The 20,379-nt window shown below is 41.5% G+C and overlaps 1 protein-coding gene across 1 annotated transcript in view; it reads left to right on the forward strand.

The window, feature by feature from the left end:
* The window catches only part of sorcs3a (sortilin related VPS10 domain containing receptor 3a), a 197,485-nt gene that overhangs the window by 113,916 nt on the left and 63,190 nt on the right, over positions 1-20,379 (forward strand). The window contains exon 4 of the mRNA XM_061225390.1: positions 5,989-6,147. Within this exon, the coding sequence (XP_061081374.1) occupies positions 5,989-6,147 (159 nt within the window). The remainder of the gene's footprint in view (positions 1-5,988; positions 6,148-20,379) is intronic.

Raw genomic sequence — 20,379 nt, forward strand, 5'->3', positions numbered from 1 at the left:
CTCGTAATGTCCTCTCAGCTGCGGGCTGTGGCTGTGGGTCTTAGGGCCGAGTCGGGGACAAGTGTTGACAGCGCTCGGTGATTTGGGGACCCCAGCGGCACGACGGGCCGCCGTCAGTTTCTGTTTCTGCCGCGCCTTACCCCCTCCGTGGTCTGAACCCGTTATTTATCAATTCTCTGCCTACTTATCCTCCATCCTCCTTGTTTTTGGAAAGTGCTCTTGCTTCTGCAAGAAAAGGAACCAAAATGGCATCAAAATATACAGTAACAGTAAAGAATGAGTCCTAAAATGAGCTTGGATGCAGTACAATTCCACATGGCCAGTACCAGTACTTTGTTTAAACGTAGAATGCCTAAAATGAATGAACATGACATTTTGCTATTGAATAATTTGTAGAACTCTTGAAAGACTCTCTTTTTTTTTGTGCAGCTTAAAACAACAAACAGCCCAAAGGATTTGAATTGGTAATTACTACCCTCGTATCGTTAAAATTTCATTCCGCAGTACCACTGAACGTGGTAGTTTACTGGCATAAAACGTGCGCATTTTAAGCACACCGGGAGCGATGACGTACGCAGGGTTTGTTTTGGAAATTAACCCGAGAGCGAACTTCAATTATCACCTGAAAGAAATTTGTGGATGTGCAGGGTATTCTAAGCGGCCAGGTTGTTGGGCTGCTGGTTTTTTGGCTCAGAGCTGGGTTCCGCACTCTCTTCCTCAATGACCATCAATTCTTTTCCGCAGCAGTGCAAAAAGGAGCCTTGGAACTGGTCCCGGCACTGCTGCAGAGCTACAGCATGTGGTAGATGAACGCGCTGTCTCTCAAACAGTGGGATTCATGCCATTGAATGGAACAGACTTTAGAGCAAGGGCCTGCTTAGCCACATGCAGGAATACATTTATGCAAAACCACTTTGGAATGGAAATACTTTTTTTTACCCCCAATTGCCTACGACAGGTACACTACACATGAGGTGGAAATCAATTTTGTAATAGTGGGCTTCAAGCGATGTAAAGTCAATTATTTTTAATATTGTTTCAAATGGTTTAATACTGTGTATAAGTGGTGCTTCTTTTGTTCAGTGTGTGTTCGAGAGCATTGCTGTTAGTCAGGAGATAAAAATGGTCTGATAAAATGGTCTCTGTTCTTTCATTCTATTTGCATTCAGTAGCACTGGAAATATCTTCCCATGAAGAATGTTCATGTGTGCACTTTTGAGTGTAGATGTTAATAGTGGAATTTGCAACAAATTAAGCTTTTTCTTTATTGTTCTGTAGCTCCCAGTGTGAATTGCAATTGATCAGCTGCGACGTGATTAATTTTCAGTGAACCATCCCATTTCTATTGTGTGTAGCTTCAGATAGCTCTTCCAGCAAGTGCTGGCACTCCGATATTGTGTGGTGCATTGTTTGTGCATTCCACTAAGATTAGTTCTTTATACCAAGCTAGTATGCAGCCCTGCAGATAACCTCTGGAGGTTATCCCTCAAAGCTCTATCACATTTTCTTTACTCCTTAACCTCAGTACACTGTGCTGTGGTGGTGCATTTGTCCACATATACTGAGCATTTATTGTGTGAAAGCTTATTCGATTGTAGATGACTTGACATCTTGATTTCAAAAGGAAATATGTTATTTCATGCAGCACCTTCACCTTCTCCAGTGAAAATCATGATGATTTTTATTCATTCATTCCTTTTTTTAAATACTTTAAATATCTACACTATAGTACTATAGTCGCTTGAAAGATGATATTGACAATGATGACACATTTGCCATTGTAGTTGGTGTGTCTGGTGGTTCAAACCAGGGAGTGTTAGTCAGAACACGTTCATTATTTAGACTATATATTATGCTGACCTTATTAATGTTGCCAACAATGTAAAATGTTTCAAAATACATTTTTGCATACCCATATACTAGCTGATTGAGAACAGCTTACAGTGAGAATTAAAATGGTACAAACCACATGACGTAATTATGTTCACCATTATTTCCATTATTTCCTCCGGAAAGACATGCAGGTTAGGGTGATTGGAGAGTCTAAATTGCCCGTAGGTATGAGTGTGTGAGTGAATGGTGTGTATGCCCTGCGATGGACTGGCGACCTGTCCAGGGTGTATTCCTGTCTTTCGCCCAATGTATGCTGGGATAGGCTCCAGCCGCCTGCGACCCTGTTCAGGATAAGCGGGTTAGGATAATGAATGAATGAATGAATGAATGAATTACGCTGTTAAACAGGTTGTTTCAATCCTGGATGCTGATTGGCTGAGACCACGTTTGGCAGTTATTGCAAATCCAATATGGTAACCACAAATCAAGCAGCCTGTTTGTAAACTGACCAAACAGCACAAACCATTACTTACAGTACAAATAATATTATAAAATGTATAAAGTTGTGTCATTAATTAATTGTTTCTATGTGATTTAGCTGTTTTATATCCTCTTCAAATTGTGCCTAGCGACACCCCTGTAGCTCTGTATCCATGACTGTATTCATGATACAACATGGCCTCTCTTTCTATATTACTTAACTGTGTATGTTTTGTTATGTAAACATACCATAATTACTATATTACTCCACTAGTATAAGGCTTGCATCATATAAAAGCTTACCAAACAGAAGGTAATGTACATTATGGAACTATTTATTTAGCAATTAAAGCTAAATAAATATTATGGACATATTAAATCATTATGATCAGCATTGGGGACTTTAATAAAATGTTGTGTGGTCATCCAAAATACGCAGACATTTTCAATAACCTGTGAGAATATTGCTGGTCTAAAGAATTATAGATTTTATTAAATGTGGGTAAAAACAACATCGTTGGACCAATATGGTTTATGGTTTATAGGATGGGTATATCCTGCTGTATATTGGAGTTATTTAACTGCATGTCCCCTGACAATATAAAAGCATCTGAACAAAGATACAAACATCCAGCATATTCATCCATGTGTGCCCAGGAAAGTGTTTGAATAGGGAATTTTAGAAATGGTGAAAGATAACTGAATAAAGTAGGTTTTATTTATCCTGCGCCAGAGTGATTTTTAAAACACGCATTCAATTTCAGGGGGAGGTGCACTTTCTATTTCAGAGGATATTTATATTTTGTTGAATGGAGTCAGAATTATATTTCTTTCTCTCTATATTTGATCGATCAAGATTGCAGAATTTCTTAAGCAGAACAATACAGTTGTTTATGTAATGGTCATCTGCCTGCACATATCATCCTATACTGTAGTATACTGTATAAGTCTGCATTTATTCTTGTACACAGTAAAATGTTCAGTGTTAAATCAACTCCTAGTCCCTACTGGATGCATATGCTCTCTCTTACTGTTACAATTGAATACTGAATACTGAATGTGTGTTTTTGTGCGTATGTATGTATGTATGTACGTACGTATGTACAGTATATTTGTATGTATGTACAGTGGGGTTTTGGCCACCGCCGAAGAAGGTATGTTTGGAGAAAAAGGCTGAAGCCCTTGCAGAGAAAAACACCTTGCCTGAAGCATGGTGTGCAGCATGGAGGTGGATCCGTTATGCTTTGGGGTTGTGTGGTAGCTTGGGGCACAGGAAATATTGTGCGAGTGGAAGGAAGAATGGATTCCAGCAAATATCAAGAAATTCTAGTGCCTAATTTTTGAAAGGTCCGTTTAGACATTGAAGTTGAAGATCGGTTGGGTTTTCCTGGGAGACAATGATCCAAAGCATACCTCAAAATCAACCATGCAGTACCTCCAGGAAAGATGGATGAAGGTTTTTGAATGGTCACCATAGTCCCCAGACTATTAATGAATATAAATCTTTGGAGAGATCTCAAAAATGGCTATAAGGAGGCTGGAGAATATTTCTGAGCTTGAGGTGTTCTGCCAGGAAGAATGGGGAAAAAATCCAAAAGCGAGAACTAAAAGCTTTACAATTTGAAGAAATGTGTCAAGTTTCACTTTCAGGTTGGCTTCTGTTCACTTAGATATTCATTGTAAAAGGCTTTTTGACCGGGGGTGCCCACATTTATGCGCACCACTGTATGTGTGTGTGTACTGTATGTATGTATGTATCCATCCTGTAATGTTTTTTTCTCAGTCCCCTGTATTGAAAATTGTAATGATCTGTTGTTCTGTCTTTAAAGAGGTATATTCACATAATATACATACCCACGTCACGTCAAGCTAGTCACTGTTTCATAAGTAAAGAGTACAGCATGGCTATCTGACTGTGTGGAAGATATTGGGTATTCACTTTAGTTAGATGTTACCTATTCAATGACCATTTCCGGTTCTACATGCCTAATGCAACAACCTGTGTTTATGTGTATTTAAGACTTCTCCAGCTCTCATCTATACATTACTGAGCCTTTCAACATTAATTAATCATCTCTGTGAATTTTGATGTATTGATATCAAGTTCAGAAATACATGTAATTCTATTCCACATTTAAGGAAACTACGTACATCTTCAGAGGATATGGAGAGGCTGTACTGTAGATAATTGACTATTAATATTAAACATTTTGCAACAAATGCCAAGAGGCCTTAGTCCTCAGAAAAGCTTCAGGTTTGATTAGGGAGCAGGCAGGCTTTTGTACTGTTTGTGCGGGGAGACAAACCTTCAAGGACTTCCATGGTTCCAAAGTGGAACCCCCGACAGAGAAATCAAGACAGCAAGGTGAAAAGTAATTTCCCTTCATAATAACTGGTGTCGCTTAATACAATATTATGGAAAATGATTAGGGCCTAAAAACTATAAATTATATCTGACAAGCCTTAAGATGCTTGGTGAAATGGGGGGCTCCCCTGCCACTCCCATGACGATAATGAATGGCAAAACCAGGCCCAGGCCGGCAAAAAAACCTGGCTGAGAATCTGCAGGCTGTTTATTGGCTCTTAATGAAAAACAATTTATCTAAATCACCACCGGGGAGGATTCATAGTTAAAGCCCTGGAAAGAGGGGTGGTATTTTTGTCAGTGACAAATGTGCTGCTGGTTTTCCAATTCAGATGGTGGTGAGAAAAGAAAACACAGCCGTTTGTGCTTGTTGCTACCCGAATCTGTCCCCTTTCTTTCTGAAGGGGAGTCTGAGCAAGGCAGTTTAATTCTTATTAAAGCCAGGTGTCAGTTCGCGCCTAATTTTATGAAATGTGAGAAACAAAGTGTATTTTTCTGACACGGCTGAATGAATGCTCATTCTGTTGGAGCGTATTGAAGACAAGAACAACTAAAGCTAGACCTATTAAACCTCGAAAATTGACAGGTGCAACATGCGTATATGGCTTTGTGGCAATTACTGCGATATGCCAAAGGTTTGAACTCTTTTAAAATGTATATGTTTTAATAATATGGACGAAAAATGGTTCTAATGGGTTGATTGAATGCTAAATGTACATCTCACACACCTGTATTGACAGACAACGTATCCCACTTAAATTAGAATAAAGTGCACTCAATATTATGTGTATTCATTGGGTTTTGAACACTATGAAGGCATGCCCGTTCTGTGAGCAGCTTTGCGGTTTGACTCTTTGCATCCTCGACCCTGTGGACTCTCAGGTCATCCCCTAGACCGTTTAAGCAGCCGCAGTGATGAGGAGGTCATAAAGAGACCATAAAATATAAACGAGGCGGCCCGTAAATCAGCAGATACCCGTTATTGATGATGGTAAACATCTCATAATAGCCCTGTTCTTAATAGCCCTCCTCTGGGAGGCATTACTGTATCCACACCTTACCCTTAACAGCCTTAAATTCACCAGACAGCATTGCCAAAGCACTGACAGCGCTACAGAAGCCACTGAGGCCAACTAGCATGTATGTGGGCCCCAGTCATATTATGCATCTGTCATGAATTAAAAAAGAAAAAATTTGTTGGAAGTTGAACATTTCTAATGATTGACTTGGTTTGCAGACAGAGTTGTCAGTCACCGTGGAGATCTCTTAGTTTCTTGTTTCTTCACCGTCTGTCTCTCTGTCTCGTTCAGATAATGGTGCTGAGCGACCCAGAGCTGGAGAGCAGCATCTTTATCAGCACAGACGAAGGCGCCAGCTATCAGAAATTCCGTATGAACTTCTACATTCTCAGCTTGCTGTTTCATCCGACGCACGAAGACTGGGTCCTGGCCTACAGCCACGACCAAAAGGTAAGAGCCTTGAATTTCGCTTCTTCTTTAACCCGTTGGACGGTAATGCAGATGCGGGCGTGCGCACACTGCTCGGGTGGGTCATTAATAGGACAGTAAAAGTGTGTTTGATTGGGAAAGGGTACCTGGCGATGGACCCCTGCCTGTTGGGTGGCCCCTGTGTTGAACAGCACAAAGGTAATGGAGCTGCTCCTGGTCCTGAATGCCAGTGCATTTGATTAATGAAATTCTCAATTCACAAATTGGAGCCAAAAATATTTACTGCTGGATAAATATGTTTACAAATCCGTGGCTGAAATCCAGAACAGACTGGATTTAGTTGGGCGCAAGTAGCTTCTACGATGGCTCTTCTGTACTGAAATCCACGACAGTCTGGATTTAGTCAGGCACAAATACCTCCTGCGATGGCTCTTCTGTACTGAAATCCATGACAGACTGGATTCAGTTGGGCACAAGTAGCTCCTATGATGCTTTTCTGAACTGAAATTTGGATTTAGTTGGACACAAGTAGCTCCTCGTCTGTACTGTTTGCTGTTTACTCTGTGTGTGTGTGTGTGTGTGTGTGTGTGTGTGTGTGTGTGTGTGTGTGTGTGTGTCTGTGTGTGTGTGTGTGTGTGTCTTAGTGGAACATACAGCATGCACTCAGTCCAGAATGCTTTTAAGCCACAAACATGCACAATGTTGTCAGACTGTACAATGGCTCTCTACAGGGGTTAAGGCCAAAAAAAAAATGAAAAGCATGAAGAAAGTCCCTGTCAACTAATAGCTTATACAAGACTGCAGACTCCCACACAAACCAGCAACAAAGCAGCTTTTAAACCTCCGGCAGTCATTATTGTGTTGGTCAGGCGTCAGGCAGCTTTAACAGGGAGAAGGAAGCATCACAGTTCATGTGATGCTTCCTTCTGAATGAATGAAAAATGAAAAAACAAACAAACCCAAAACACAAGTTGTATCCGGGACCACACAAAGCTTACTCCACCTTTGTTATAATCAGACTAAATAAAGAAACACGCCACACCTGTGCATTTTCTTTCTGGGGTTTTTCCGTTTTAGCATCATGACTTGGTCCAGACACTTTTAAACGAAGTATATATTCATCTCACGCTACCAGAAGCTTCTGGCCATTCAGGGTTCATGGTATTATTTGATGTAACTCCAAAGCAGCCTTTTCATTGAAAGTATGCCTCCAGAGTTTGTATGACACGTGTGTGTGTTATCTGATTATTCTTCAAATGCTCTTTCAACTATAAACCCTCCACTTGCCAATATAAAGCTGGCCGGTAATCACAAACTTTCAGAAGTATCTGATATGTCCTTCACAGCACATAAAACCTGTCTGGTCCAGTTGAACGCATGCACTAAAAACTAAAATAAAAAATATTAAAAAATCTGAGAAAGTGAACTCTATCATTAAGTGAACCAAGTTATGTGCTGGTTTTGAGTGAGGTCGGCATTGTGCTGGCTCCTGAATCGCTCTTTGACCATCTCTGCAGCAGTGCTGCACATTATGGGAATCCAGTCATGATGAATCGATGTGACTGTCCTTTAAGAAAAAGTCCACTGGAAGCCCAATCATGGTGGAATCTCAAATCCTGACTTTCTTGCCTGGCACTTAAAAAAAAAAAAAAAGAGATGGGTTCATCCTTTTGTCCACTGTAAAACTTTCAGTGTTCAGTTCGACTTTAATAGAGTTCATTTCAGTCCAGGAGGTATTAAATGTACTCTTGCAGAGTAAAACAGACTCTCTCAGAGTTGATTTAACACTGAACAGCTTACTGTGCAGCAATTGTATAGCTATTGAATCAATATTCTCTGTAATGCAAAGGCAAAAGTATGATGCAGTGTATTGGATACAACTAGAGTGAGAAATGTTTCATGATAATGATGACTTTTAATGTGGAGCTTAATTGACTGAGCATTTGAATTGTTATTATTATTTTTTTGACAATAACTAGACTCCAGACCGGGGCCTATCAGTTATTCATGAAAAATACTGCCTGCTCTGTTGTATGCTGCAATGCAATTGGAAGTGAGTTCATTCTGTTCTGGATGTGTGATCTACTGTGGATGTGTCTGCCAAGCTGTAGTATAACTGGGGGAAGTTTAAAGGCTTTTTGGAATTCCATGTAAAACTGCGGTCTGCCACTATGCAGGGAGGACCTCAGTCAGTAGGAACCACAAATTCATTTTGTGTGAACTTACCTCACCCTGAAACTTAAGAAGTCAAGAGAAACAAATTTGAGTCAACCAAAATACATTTTTAATTGACTGAATCGCATTCTGTATTGCTGGTAAATAACAAAGAGTAACATTTTGTTTTGGAGTTCCCAAGTATGGACCGGACATCTTTATATCTGTGTGTCATTACGTATTTAATAATCGAGTATGTATTGAGCCAATGCCTCTTTAAATGAATGATTGAAGCACAGACACGTTGTTAAGATAATAATTATGGGCACTCTGTTTTTCTTGGTGGTATCTGTAAATCAAATAACTTTGCCTTTTAATTTCCTTTGAATAAGGGCTGGGTTGAAGCTACAGTACTGGGGCAGCTGATGCACTGAGGATTGGCCTCCGTGCTTGAACTGTAAAGCTCATCAGCTTGATGAGCACCTGGATGGCTTTCATGCCCCTGAACTGAAAGGCCCGGTTTCACAGGCACAGATCAAGCTTAGTCCTGGTTTTGTATGGAGAACCTCCACTCAAAATTGAATTTAGTCTATGACTAAGCTCAATATGTGTCTGTGAATCTGGCCCGCAGTTCTGTACAGATCAAGACGACGTGGTGTCAAGGAGAAAGCCTTCGATTCGGTCTGCATGGGATCTGATAAGCGTCACTCAGGAGCTGGACTCCGGGCATACTGTTAGCCAGCAGACTGCACAGAGTACGTGTGGGGAAATAAATGAAACTGAATCTGGTGGAAATGAGAGAAGGTGCTGATGTAGCTCTGAACACACCATGTGGAGATTTAAACAGATGGACACAGACCACAGTGGAAGTGACAGGCTTCTATAGGGGAGCATTGTCAAAACAGCAGATGGACGTCTGTTCCAGAATAGTGGTGGAAAATATGCGCAACACTGCTGAAACAAAGTTTAGTATGTTACTCATTAATTATTATTTTATGATGACATTTTTGCTCATTCTAGGTTGATAAGATCAAAGTGCTGTTTATTTTTATCTTAATATGCGCTTCTATTTTCATAGACGGCATGTCTTTTTCACCAAGGCATGTCTTCCATGCAAATCTTTGTTTTGATTGCCATTTGGCCTAGTTGGCTTAATACCATCTGTCTGAATACGCCATTCAAAATCACTTAGAATAAGATCCAGCCGAAAGCTTTGATAGTTCATCTTTATGCAACCTTTATGCTTTTGTTTCAAATTAGAACTTCAAAAGGTGAAATTTGTCAGTTGGCCTTTGTCCTCATGGATTATGACTGACTTATCTCTGAGTTGAACAGTAAGCCATGCCATTTACTCTCCATATGAAAATGAATCTATTGAGATTATGTTGTGATATTTCTGAATGTGTCAGCTTTTCAGGGATTCTTAGCATCTGTTTCTTGGAATTGAAAAGTAAAATTTTTAATTCTGGCATATACTGATGCCAAGACCATGCACAATAATTAATAATGATGAAAGATTTCAAAACGAATCTTTTTTGATTAATGAAAGAATACCAGATTTAGAAGAGACACTCGTATGAGACAATGAATAAACAGTATATTCCATTATTTAAATCTGTTTCTGTCCCTTGACTAATGGACTGCTGATCTGTGAGTGTATCTGAGATATAGGCCTGAGAGGAAGCTCCTTGAGGGTGTTTTACCCACCATGCCCCATAGGGGGTCTAAACTGGCAAGTTGAACTGACATGTTCAACAGGGTACATTTACAGACTGTACTCCAAGGGTATTTTACCAGCTGAGTGCCACTACAAGCTACATAACATACAGTATACTGCATTTATTGAAGTGCAGTCATTTTGAGTGGAGGTCCTGTATATTGAAAGGAAGTAATGCAATAAGCTTTAAATGATTTATTATAAACCTCAGACATTAATATCTTGGACTTTGTAGTCTATTTTCAGATCTGCTGCTTTGTGATAGCCATATGATATGCTGTCAAAGGAGGGAAATATAATAATATTTCTATATGCCCCTTACACAAACATAATATCCCCTTTTTTATATATATTTCAAGATTTCTATTGTTTTTTTTTTGCTTCTGTATCAGGAAGCTGGTGTTTCAATCTTAGAGAAGGCTGACATTTTCCTTTGCAAATAGGATCACCTAGATGCCACCTTCCCAGCATGTCTGTGGGGAAGACAAAATGAGGACGTGACGGATTTAGTGTTACACCGCTGACCCCCGTGCAGTCTCTGGGTGTCTGAAGGTGTTGTATTCATCTCTCTCTGACATGAGCCACTCTTCAGCAGTGCGAGTATTGAATTTTTCTTAGTAACAAGCGCTTAATTTATAGCTTGTCTGAAAACATTTACATCTTTAAAACACACACACACAGGCACACACACATACACATGTGCCCATGCACACACACATATGGATGCACGCACACACAGGCACACAAACACACACAAATGCATGCACGCACGCACACACGCACACACACATACACATAGACATACACACACACACACACACACACACACACACACACACACGCACACGCGCGCACACACATATACTTGAATTAAATAACATTTCGAAAATTCACAGCCAGTTTCCACTACAAGTAAGCACTATTGGTTTTCTCAGAACCTTTTGTGTGCCGGGAGTAATCAGCATACATTCTGTTCTGAGAGACTGTCGATGATGAGTGGAGTGGATTTCTTCCATCAATACCAGTTCAGTAACACATGTTAGGGGTCCTGTGGTCCCCGGCCATGCCTCACAAACTAAAACCTGCTAGTAAAACCACCCCTCTATGCCCCCACAGGCATAATCAAGGTCTCCTATTAGGGAGTCCAATGAGGCTCTATGTGGCTTGTGAAAACCAGTGATAATGAGAAATGACAAATAACAAGAAGCTTACAATGTTTATTACAATGTTTGCAACAGATGATACACATGCTTGTACCAGTGGCCATTCCCCTGGTGCCAAGACGGTTGGTTTTATGGATCACTGGATGAAACTGGGGTTGAATTCATTATACCAGCTCTGCTCAGTAGCACCCCCTGCAGGCTGAATCAGGCAACAGCCTGGTCCTTTCAGAACTATCACATTTACAAAATTGCTTCTCATTCATGGGCATTAAACTTTGTTCTCAGAACCCCCCCCCCCCCCCCCCCAAAAAAAAGACACATTTAGATACATTTAGCTAAATTATCAATAGAAGGCAGAATTAATTTTCAGTCCTCTTGAGGAATATCCGCAAGTGTTTGAAAATGAAATAAGTAGTCTGCCTCAGGGAAGTTGTGCTGGTTATGAGCTTACTGAGACTATTTGTTTAGTAAACAGACTGCAGTTATGTCTGGGACTCATCCAATAAATAGTACCTTTCCATCCACCTTTCTATGTTTTCTTCAAAAGGCTAAATAAAGTGAAATACCCCAGGTACCTCCTGCATACAGTAGCAGCAGGTCTTGTGTACAAAATGTCCAGAAATGGGACGACTCATTTTTGCCAGTTCTTGATTTTTGCAACATGAGCAAATTGGGTATTGCTTACTTTCTTTGGGCAAGGACTCAAAACCATGGGCTGGTAGCATTACTTATTGCTTTGTTCCCGCCCTGGGGCCCGACTGTGTCTCTGGAATCACACAATCAAAACAAGATGGCAGTCTGTAGTTGTTTAAGGCCTCGCTGAGGGCCTCTGTTGGCCCTGCCTCGTAAATTCCATCCAAAAAATACAAACTCGCTGATGTTTTTCTTTTTTTCCCCTTTTTCAGCGGGTACAATTAGGTGCCTTTGAACTAAAACTGATTCCATCTGTATCGCGGTAATACCGGCTTATTAGTACAATGCGTGTGATTAACAAATTACTGTGCAATTATCAGTCCGGGTGTGAAATCCGTCGTTGCCTCCATTAGAAAATGGCGCTGTGCAAATAAGCTGAGCGTCACAGATTTATGGCAGGGCGAGAAAAAGTGCAGTATTTCCAGAAAGCGAGATGTAATTTTCACTGCCACGCTTCTTCCCCCCCCCAGTCTCTACCACTCCATACACCCCCTCAATCCCCCTAATGATCGTAACTTGCCTGGAACCCCATAAATCTGATCAGTGGTGGAAGTAAGTGTCTGGTGATTATGCAGCCCCACTAGCCCAATAGCGCTGCCTAGACTGAGGACAGTGGGTCCTGTTTCAGTGTGGTCTGATCTTCATAAGAGGTTTCTACATGTTTTCTAACTTTATGATGGTCTTAATACCATATTGCTTTTTTGGGGCAATTAGTTCCATTGAATTACTCCATTTGGCTGATTGACTGGGCACCTTGTCATTAAACGCAAAGCTGCCAGTGGGGGGTTTAATAGTATCTTCATGTCAGTAGCATGAATAATACGTATTTGGATCTAGCTGCTGTGAACACATGCAGGTACTCTAAAAACACAGGTTTTGACATAGCGTTTCCTTCCCAGCTGCCCTGAAATAGCAAATGCTGTATTTTTACAGTATATCATGGGATTCTCATCAAACTTCTGTGGGAATATGCACCTAATTAGACGTGCGTGTGTTTTTGATAAGATATGAAAGAAATGGGTGGCTATGTTGCTCAGTATCAATGTTTTTATCATAACACATTTGTACTGACACTTAATCAATCGCCCACTCCTCGTGTTATGCAGGTAAATGCCTGCCTGATGAAAGGCAGTGTATTGCAGTGTTATTCTGTTTCGCGGCTTGCTGTTTATTACAAACGTTGCATCATCATCATGTCAAAATTAAAATAAGTGTCTCAAGCGCTACATGAAGACATTTTAAAATACATTTGCACCCCAGAGTGATTTAGTACAGAAATACTGTAACAAAGCTATATGAAGCCATAATAAAAAGATATGCCAAAATATCCTTATTATTACTTACTTCTTTATCAATATACTATGTGGATAAGGGGTCAAATTGAAAACTGCACAAAGAAAGACTTACCTGTAGAATAATTTGCCTTAGCATATTAAATAATCTGAATGATCAGAATTAATTCCCTAATACATACCGTAGTTTAGCTCACAGTTCATTCTAGATGATTCTAACACAGAAGGATACGATGGATCCAGGGTTGACGGATGAGTCTCTTATCTTTGCAGTGAGGAATCTTATCTATTTATCAGATGTTGTGCTGCACAAAGTTTGCAGGGCTTGATCAAGGCTCAGTGGATACACAAAGGTTTTCATATTACGGTCCAGTGCCCCCACCTCTCCGGTGCTCGCCCCCCCCCCCCCACCAACAGTGACTTCAAAGCAACAAAAAATGGTCTTTAATGTTTCACTGAATCCATCCGTTACAAGTCTGACAATAAGATTAGTGTAGAGCTAGCAGTATGCGGTGGTATTGGGGCGGCTGTGTGGTTCTCACGGTTTACGTGTGAAGACAGGTCTGAAGTGGGGGGATTGGCTACGGAGAGAGTAATTGGGTACAGTAGCGTGTGGGGTTCTGCAGGCCGGGGTCTCGAAGGTATGCTTTCCGAGTGAGAAGGAACACATAGAGTAGGTCCTGTGGAAGAAGCTTCCCATTAAAAAATTGTATTGGTGTAGGTATCTAGCATGTACTGACCCTGTCAACATCACGCATCTTGCGGAGTTCCCAGGCAAGGAAGTTAATAGCGAAGTACAAGACTTGCAGCCATGTTATGGATATACGGAACTTATAATAATCATTATACAATGATCAAATAATTTCACTTTAGCCTCAATGCTGGTAGGGAGAGCTGCCAGCTCATTCAAAAGGACCTGCCTGATTTGGCTTGTCAGAATGGCTAATCTTCATAACTTTGTTTTGATCCTTTCAACCTTATAGTCATTCGTGCTATTTACGCAGCGGTACTTCATCATTTTCAGCTCTGGATACACATGTTCTTCAGAAAATGCAACCCTATCAGATTTAGCTGACAGTTCCCCTAAGAATGCGTAACACGGTAGTCTAAACATTACAGTAGTTCTCCTGCTTAAACACGCTCGCCTAGAGTGCATAGTTCTCACGTCGCCTCAGATCCTGCTCTCTGGCAGATGACCTAATGAAGTTGAAGTCTTTGCATTTGCCTCTCATATTTGTTTTCTTCTATTTATTCAAAGAACATCATATGTGCTTCTTTCATAACACTTTCATCATAAGCGTGATGCTTGTACTTAGTTTCTAAGCAGTGTACTTTTGTGCTGAAAATACACTGACCTATGAAATAATTACACAACAGCTCCCTGAAAAAGGGACTACAGAGAAGTTAATTGGCTGGGTCTGTTTTTTACAGCAGAACATACACTCACTGAGCACTTTATTAGGAACATCTTGTACACGAACTTATTCATGCCATTATCTAATCAGCCAAGTGTGTGGCAGCAGTGCAATGCATACAATCATGCAGATTACGGGTCAGGAGCTTCAGTTAATGTTCAGATCATCCATCAGAATGGGGGAAAACGCCTTGTTAATGAGAGAGGTCAGAGGAGAATGGCCAGACTGGTCAAAGCTGACAGGAAGGTGACAGTAACTGAAATAACCACGTATTACGAGAGTGCTATGCAGATGAGCATCTCTGAGCAGGCAAAACACCAAACCTCTGAGTGGATAGGCTACAGCAGCAGACGAATTAGTAAGTCTAAATAAATACGTAATAAAGTGCTCACTGAGTGTATAGCCGTATTCACGCACAAAGAAGACACACTGTCAAAAAGCATGACTCAACTTCCCCAAGCTGTCTAAACACCGGTATAAGTTAACACTCCTGGTTCTCCTGGTATGCCAGCAGGACACACAAGGTCACCGTGATTGAAAATGTATTTTACTCTTCTCTCCTCACAGCAAGTGAATTATGAGGAAACAGCAACTGGGTGTGGATCAACACAAGCCATGTCGTATCGGTATGCAATGTATTGAAGCCTTATCTGTATAGTATCTGAAAAATAGTGTTCCAGTTTTCGGTTGGATCGATTGTGCTTGGCATATGCAAAGATTTAGCTTGCATAACTATAGGCTGGTGGTTCAGTTGTTATGAATCTTTTCCGTACTTTCACAGTACCAGAAGAAGTATTGTTGTATAGGCAAAGCCCATTCCCAGAGGTTGTGTGGACTTCTCACATCTGAGTGTCAACCTGATCAAGCCCATACTGTGGGCTTATGAATCGTGAAGTAGCAATACGTGAATCTAAGCCTTATGTAAAATGTCATCCTAAGACTCTTTTACATTATTGGCATTTGGCAGACGCTCTCATCCAGAGCGACGTACAGCTGATTAGTCTAAGCAGGAGACAATCCTCCCCTGGAGCAATGCAGGGTTAAGGGCCTTGCTCAAGGGCCCAACGGCTGTGCGGATCTTATTGTGGCTACACCGAACCACCGACCTTGGGTGTCCTAGTCATTTACCTTAACCACTACGCTACAGGCCGCCCGACGCTTGATATGATGATTTGATGATATGACTCCAATGAACGTGTTGTAAGCAACGGATGGATAACCTAGTGTGCGGTGTGGCACGATCGCTGAGAAACCTCTGCTACAGTTCTGGCAGGGAGAACAGCAATGAGACGACGAAAAAAACCCAGAAAACACAATGGTTGTGCTTCAAGGTTTTTTATCTTTCAGAAGAGAAAACTCACCTGGAATTCTTCCATCGTTGTGAGAAATGAACGCCGATGTTATGCAGAAACCCGGGCGCTCGCGCCCAGGCGTGGAGAGAGAGAGAGAGAAGGAGGTGGTGGGAGCGCAGCTCTCCTGACATGCCCTGGAGGGGAGGCCGCGGAGTCCATTAAGCGCAGGCTGCGCTGGAATTATCCCGACGCGCGCGAACGCATCGCGTGGGACGTGTGCCTCAGCGGGCGCCCGCGTCGGCGCGTCTCCGGGCCTTTGACTCCGGGCACTGAGGCAGTCTGGGAAATGGAACCCTCCGCGCTCGTTCAGGATCCTCTGGGCGTAATCGCGAGTCGCATTAGCTGCAGCGGGTCGAAAACAAAAACTCATTTCGCCAGGCCGCTGCAAATGAGATTGTGAGGAGGAAAAATCAGATATCAGACACGAGATATGTGTCGTAGATGTTTTAGATATGTATGATAGATGTTTACGTGCAGGACCAAATCAGATATCAGACATGAGATATGTGTCGTGGATGTTTTGGATATGTATGATAGATGTTTACATGCAGGACCAAATCAGATATCAGACACGAGATATGTGTCGTCGATGTTTTAGATATGTATGATAGATGTTTACATGCAGGACCAAATCAGATATCAGACACGAGATATGTGTCGTAGATGTTTTAGATATGTATGATAGATGTTTACATGCAGGACCAAATCAGATATCAAGACTGTATATATGTTCAAGATATGTATCATGGATGTGTACATATACAGTTGCGTTTCCTGCCTGTACATTTACATTGTATGTATGGACACCACCTCATGTACTCATATTGCATTAGATTAGATAGATGGACAGATAGATAGATAAAGCATTGCATTTATATAGCGCTTGTCCAGACACTCATAGTGCTAACAGCGATGTGGGGGAAACTCACGTGAACCACCCCAATGTGTAGCACCCACGTGAGTGATACACGGCTGCCATTTTGCACCAGAACGCTCAGCACACGGCACTAGCTGAGGTGGCTAACGTTGCTGTAGCTCACGTTATTTCTGAGCATGCAGACAGCATGTGTGTCTGGGAGCCATTTGACGGCCTTTGTGCTGCTGTGTGTGTGTGTGTGTGTGTGTGTGTGTGTGTGTGTCCAGTGGCCTTTGTGCTGCCGTCGCCATTGCCGGACGTGATGACATTGTGTGTGTGTGTGTGTGTGTGTTTCCGGATGCAGAGACATTGTGTGTGTGTGTGTGTGTGTGTGTGTGTGTGTTGCCGGATGCAGTGACATTGTGTGTGTGTGTGTGTGTGTGTGTGTGTTGCCGGATGCGGTGACATGTTGTGTGTGTGTGTGTGTGTGTGTGTGTGTTGCCGGATGCGGTGACATTCGGTGTGTGTGTGTGTGTGTGTGCGTGCGTGCGTGCGTGCGTGCGTGCGTGCGTGCGTGCGTGCGTGCGTGCGTGTGTGTGTGTGTTGCCGGATGCGGTGACATTCGGTGTGTGTGTGTGTGTGTGTGTGTGTGTGTGTGTGTGTGTGTGTGTGTGTGTGTGTTGCCGGATGCAGTGACATTGTGTGTGTGTGTGTGTGTGTGTGTGTGTGTGCGTGCGTGTGTGCGTGCGTGTGTTGCCGGATGCGGTGACATTCGGTGTGCGTCCTGGTCTGCATTGCTCTGTGGCGTTGTATGCTGTGACCTGTAAGGCTGGCGTGAACTGGAGGAAAGTGTCTCGGCGACGGCATGGCATTTCCCAGCTCAGTGAGCTTCCAGATGGCAGGTATCCTTAGTGCTCATCCCGCTAGCCGCTGAGACGAGGCGGGCTCCTCCCTGCCTGTCCTCCCCTCCACGCTCACCTCAAAGCACTTCTGCTTTTGTTTCCTATGGAACGCATTTAATAATGAAGCAAGGAGAGTGCTAAGATGTGCACATATTTTTTAAAGGACTAAAAGCACCGTTGTACGCTTTGTGGTTTTCGTCTTAGTCCATTCTTGCTTTGTGGTTTTGTGCAACACTCAGCGGTGGAAGGCGTACAAAAGGGCAAAGAAGGGCTGCCACATCCGCATGGTTAATTATCAAAATGGCTTAGGTGTTTATTCTGGTTGAAATGCTTTTAATGGCATAAAAAAACTTTTTTTTATGGTAGATTTGGCTTGTGTATCCATCATCTTGTGACATTTTGGGATATCGCAGTAAATAATGTAACATTTCTGTTGAGAGTCTTATAGGGAAAAATCTAGAGGAGAAGAAGAATGATAAGAAAGCTTCTCCTAGGGCTGGGGATGTATGTAACCTTCTATTCTGGAAAGTACACACCAGCACACTCACGACCACAAGGCAAACACTTGGAGTAAAGAGAATGTGGCTTGCTTAAACAAATACAACTGCTCTACCCAAGTACTGTTGGTGACAGGTGACTGACTGACAAAAGCTTGTGATATTTACATAAATAATCACTTTTACACACTTGGATCATCTACAGGTACAGACACTCATACTTACATTTCATTTGTTTATGTTTTATTATCATTTCTGAAATTAATGATTATAATTATTGAATCTATGTGTATTTACCTTGACTAATCATATGCAAACAGGTGCCTTTGTGAATGCAAGACTACATAGTGTATAGCGATGGGTGTAATGCATGGAGAGTGGATTTAGGCCCGAGTTCAAATCCCCTAATTTACACATCGCTGCTCCAAAATGGGCACCATCTGGTCTAATGCATGGGTTCACATTAGGGGGTTGATTCGTGTTTAATTGACAGCTCCAAATGCCATCAAACGTATGGGTGCCACCAAATCTACCATCGGCCACCACCGATGGGAGAGGACACGTCACAGGTTCCATCACGTCAGTGTAGTTTTTTTTTGTCTAAAAAGTCACTGAAACTTTCTCTTTGGAAAACTTTCTCCTGACGGTAAATACATTTGTCAGACGCCCAGGCATGGGACCTCGACGGCCCGGATCTCTCACACCTTGACTGATCACCGAGACAGACCTGGCATGCCGCCATCCGTCTGAATAAACAAGGCCAGTTTATTTAAATTCCGTACGGCCATTTTGTTGGAGGAGAGGAGCAGTTTATTTAGCTCCAGTATCTCCCTTGTGTTACGGACCCAAGAGGAGGTCTGTGCACCTCCACGTGTCCCTGACTGGAACCCATGGTAACCTGACTCCACCCTGGAAGTCTCAGGGGTATCTATGTGCACAACACTGGACCTTGGACTCTTTTTTTACTGTCAAGAGTTTGAAGCACATTAATATACATGTACTTATCCATTCACATCAATACAATGGCTAACATAAAAGTGCAGCATGTTATGTTAATGTTTGTTTATTTATTTATTTATTTATTTGTTAATGGGACTGACTAAACTGCCCAAACTTAATGGTTTGCTTTTGATTTTATGAGATTGATAACAGAACTAACTACTGCATGTAAAAACAGCCTTGTTATTTACTAGCCCCTAACATGAACTAACATTCATTCCTTCGTTTTAGTTCTTAGTTTTATTTGTTCTATGTTTGACCTCTGATTAGTAAATCATAGAACTATTATTTCTATACAATATTCATATGCAGTAATTTTTTTCTAATTATTGTTATCTATGTTATTTCATTATGTTGGTCTCTCACACCTCAATAATTCTAACTGGGTGATGCACTTCGTCTGTTGTCTTTTGTTTGAATAAAATCAACCAAATCCGACTACAACAGTAACTGTTTTCATCGTGCAGTACTTTAAAACCACGAATGGAACAGTGTGGACACTTGATAGATGGTTTCATGATCCAGTATGTGAAAGCCACGATTATGGGCCCACTGCAAATCAGGGTTAAACAATAAACTGTCAGCTATTGTAACATATACTGTCATTTTTGTGACAGTATCATAAATCATATCAGAATGTATTTGCCCTCTTGCCCAGCAGTCAGTACAACACTGTATATAATCAAAACTACCTGCATTCTTTCTCATTCTCAGATACCATACAATTAGACTTAAGAATGTGCATGATTGTATATAGTAACCATCAATAATTGTATAATAACAAACATTTGACAACCTAATTGAGCTGAATTCATTGTAAGGTGGTCTGTTTCTGGGTTTTTATTATCGAACCCTTGTAAAACCCTGCAGTGAAGCAGACGCAGCCATGCAGACGCATTGCAAAACATGGTGTAATAATTTCCCACCAGGGAGTCTAAACACCTTGCGACTGGGTAAACACAATGCTTTCATGCATGAGGCAGTTTGTTTTGGCTAGTCACTGTATAAATGTCCTCAAAACAAAAAAAGAGAGAAGAAAGTGTAAACCAGACTCGGAAATTGATCTACTATACAATCAGTGAGCACTTTATTAGGTATCTGTTATACTTAAAACTTTTTTTTGACTTATTGATCTTCTGCTGCTGTAGCCTATCCGCTTAGATGTTTGATGTGTTGTGTGTTTAGAGATGTTCTTCTGCATAACACTATTGTA

The sequence above is a fragment of the Conger conger genome, chromosome 2, assembly GCF_963514075.1.
Source record: "Conger conger chromosome 2, fConCon1.1, whole genome shotgun sequence".
Classification (NCBI taxonomy): Eukaryota; Metazoa; Chordata; class Actinopteri; order Anguilliformes; family Congridae; genus Conger; species Conger conger.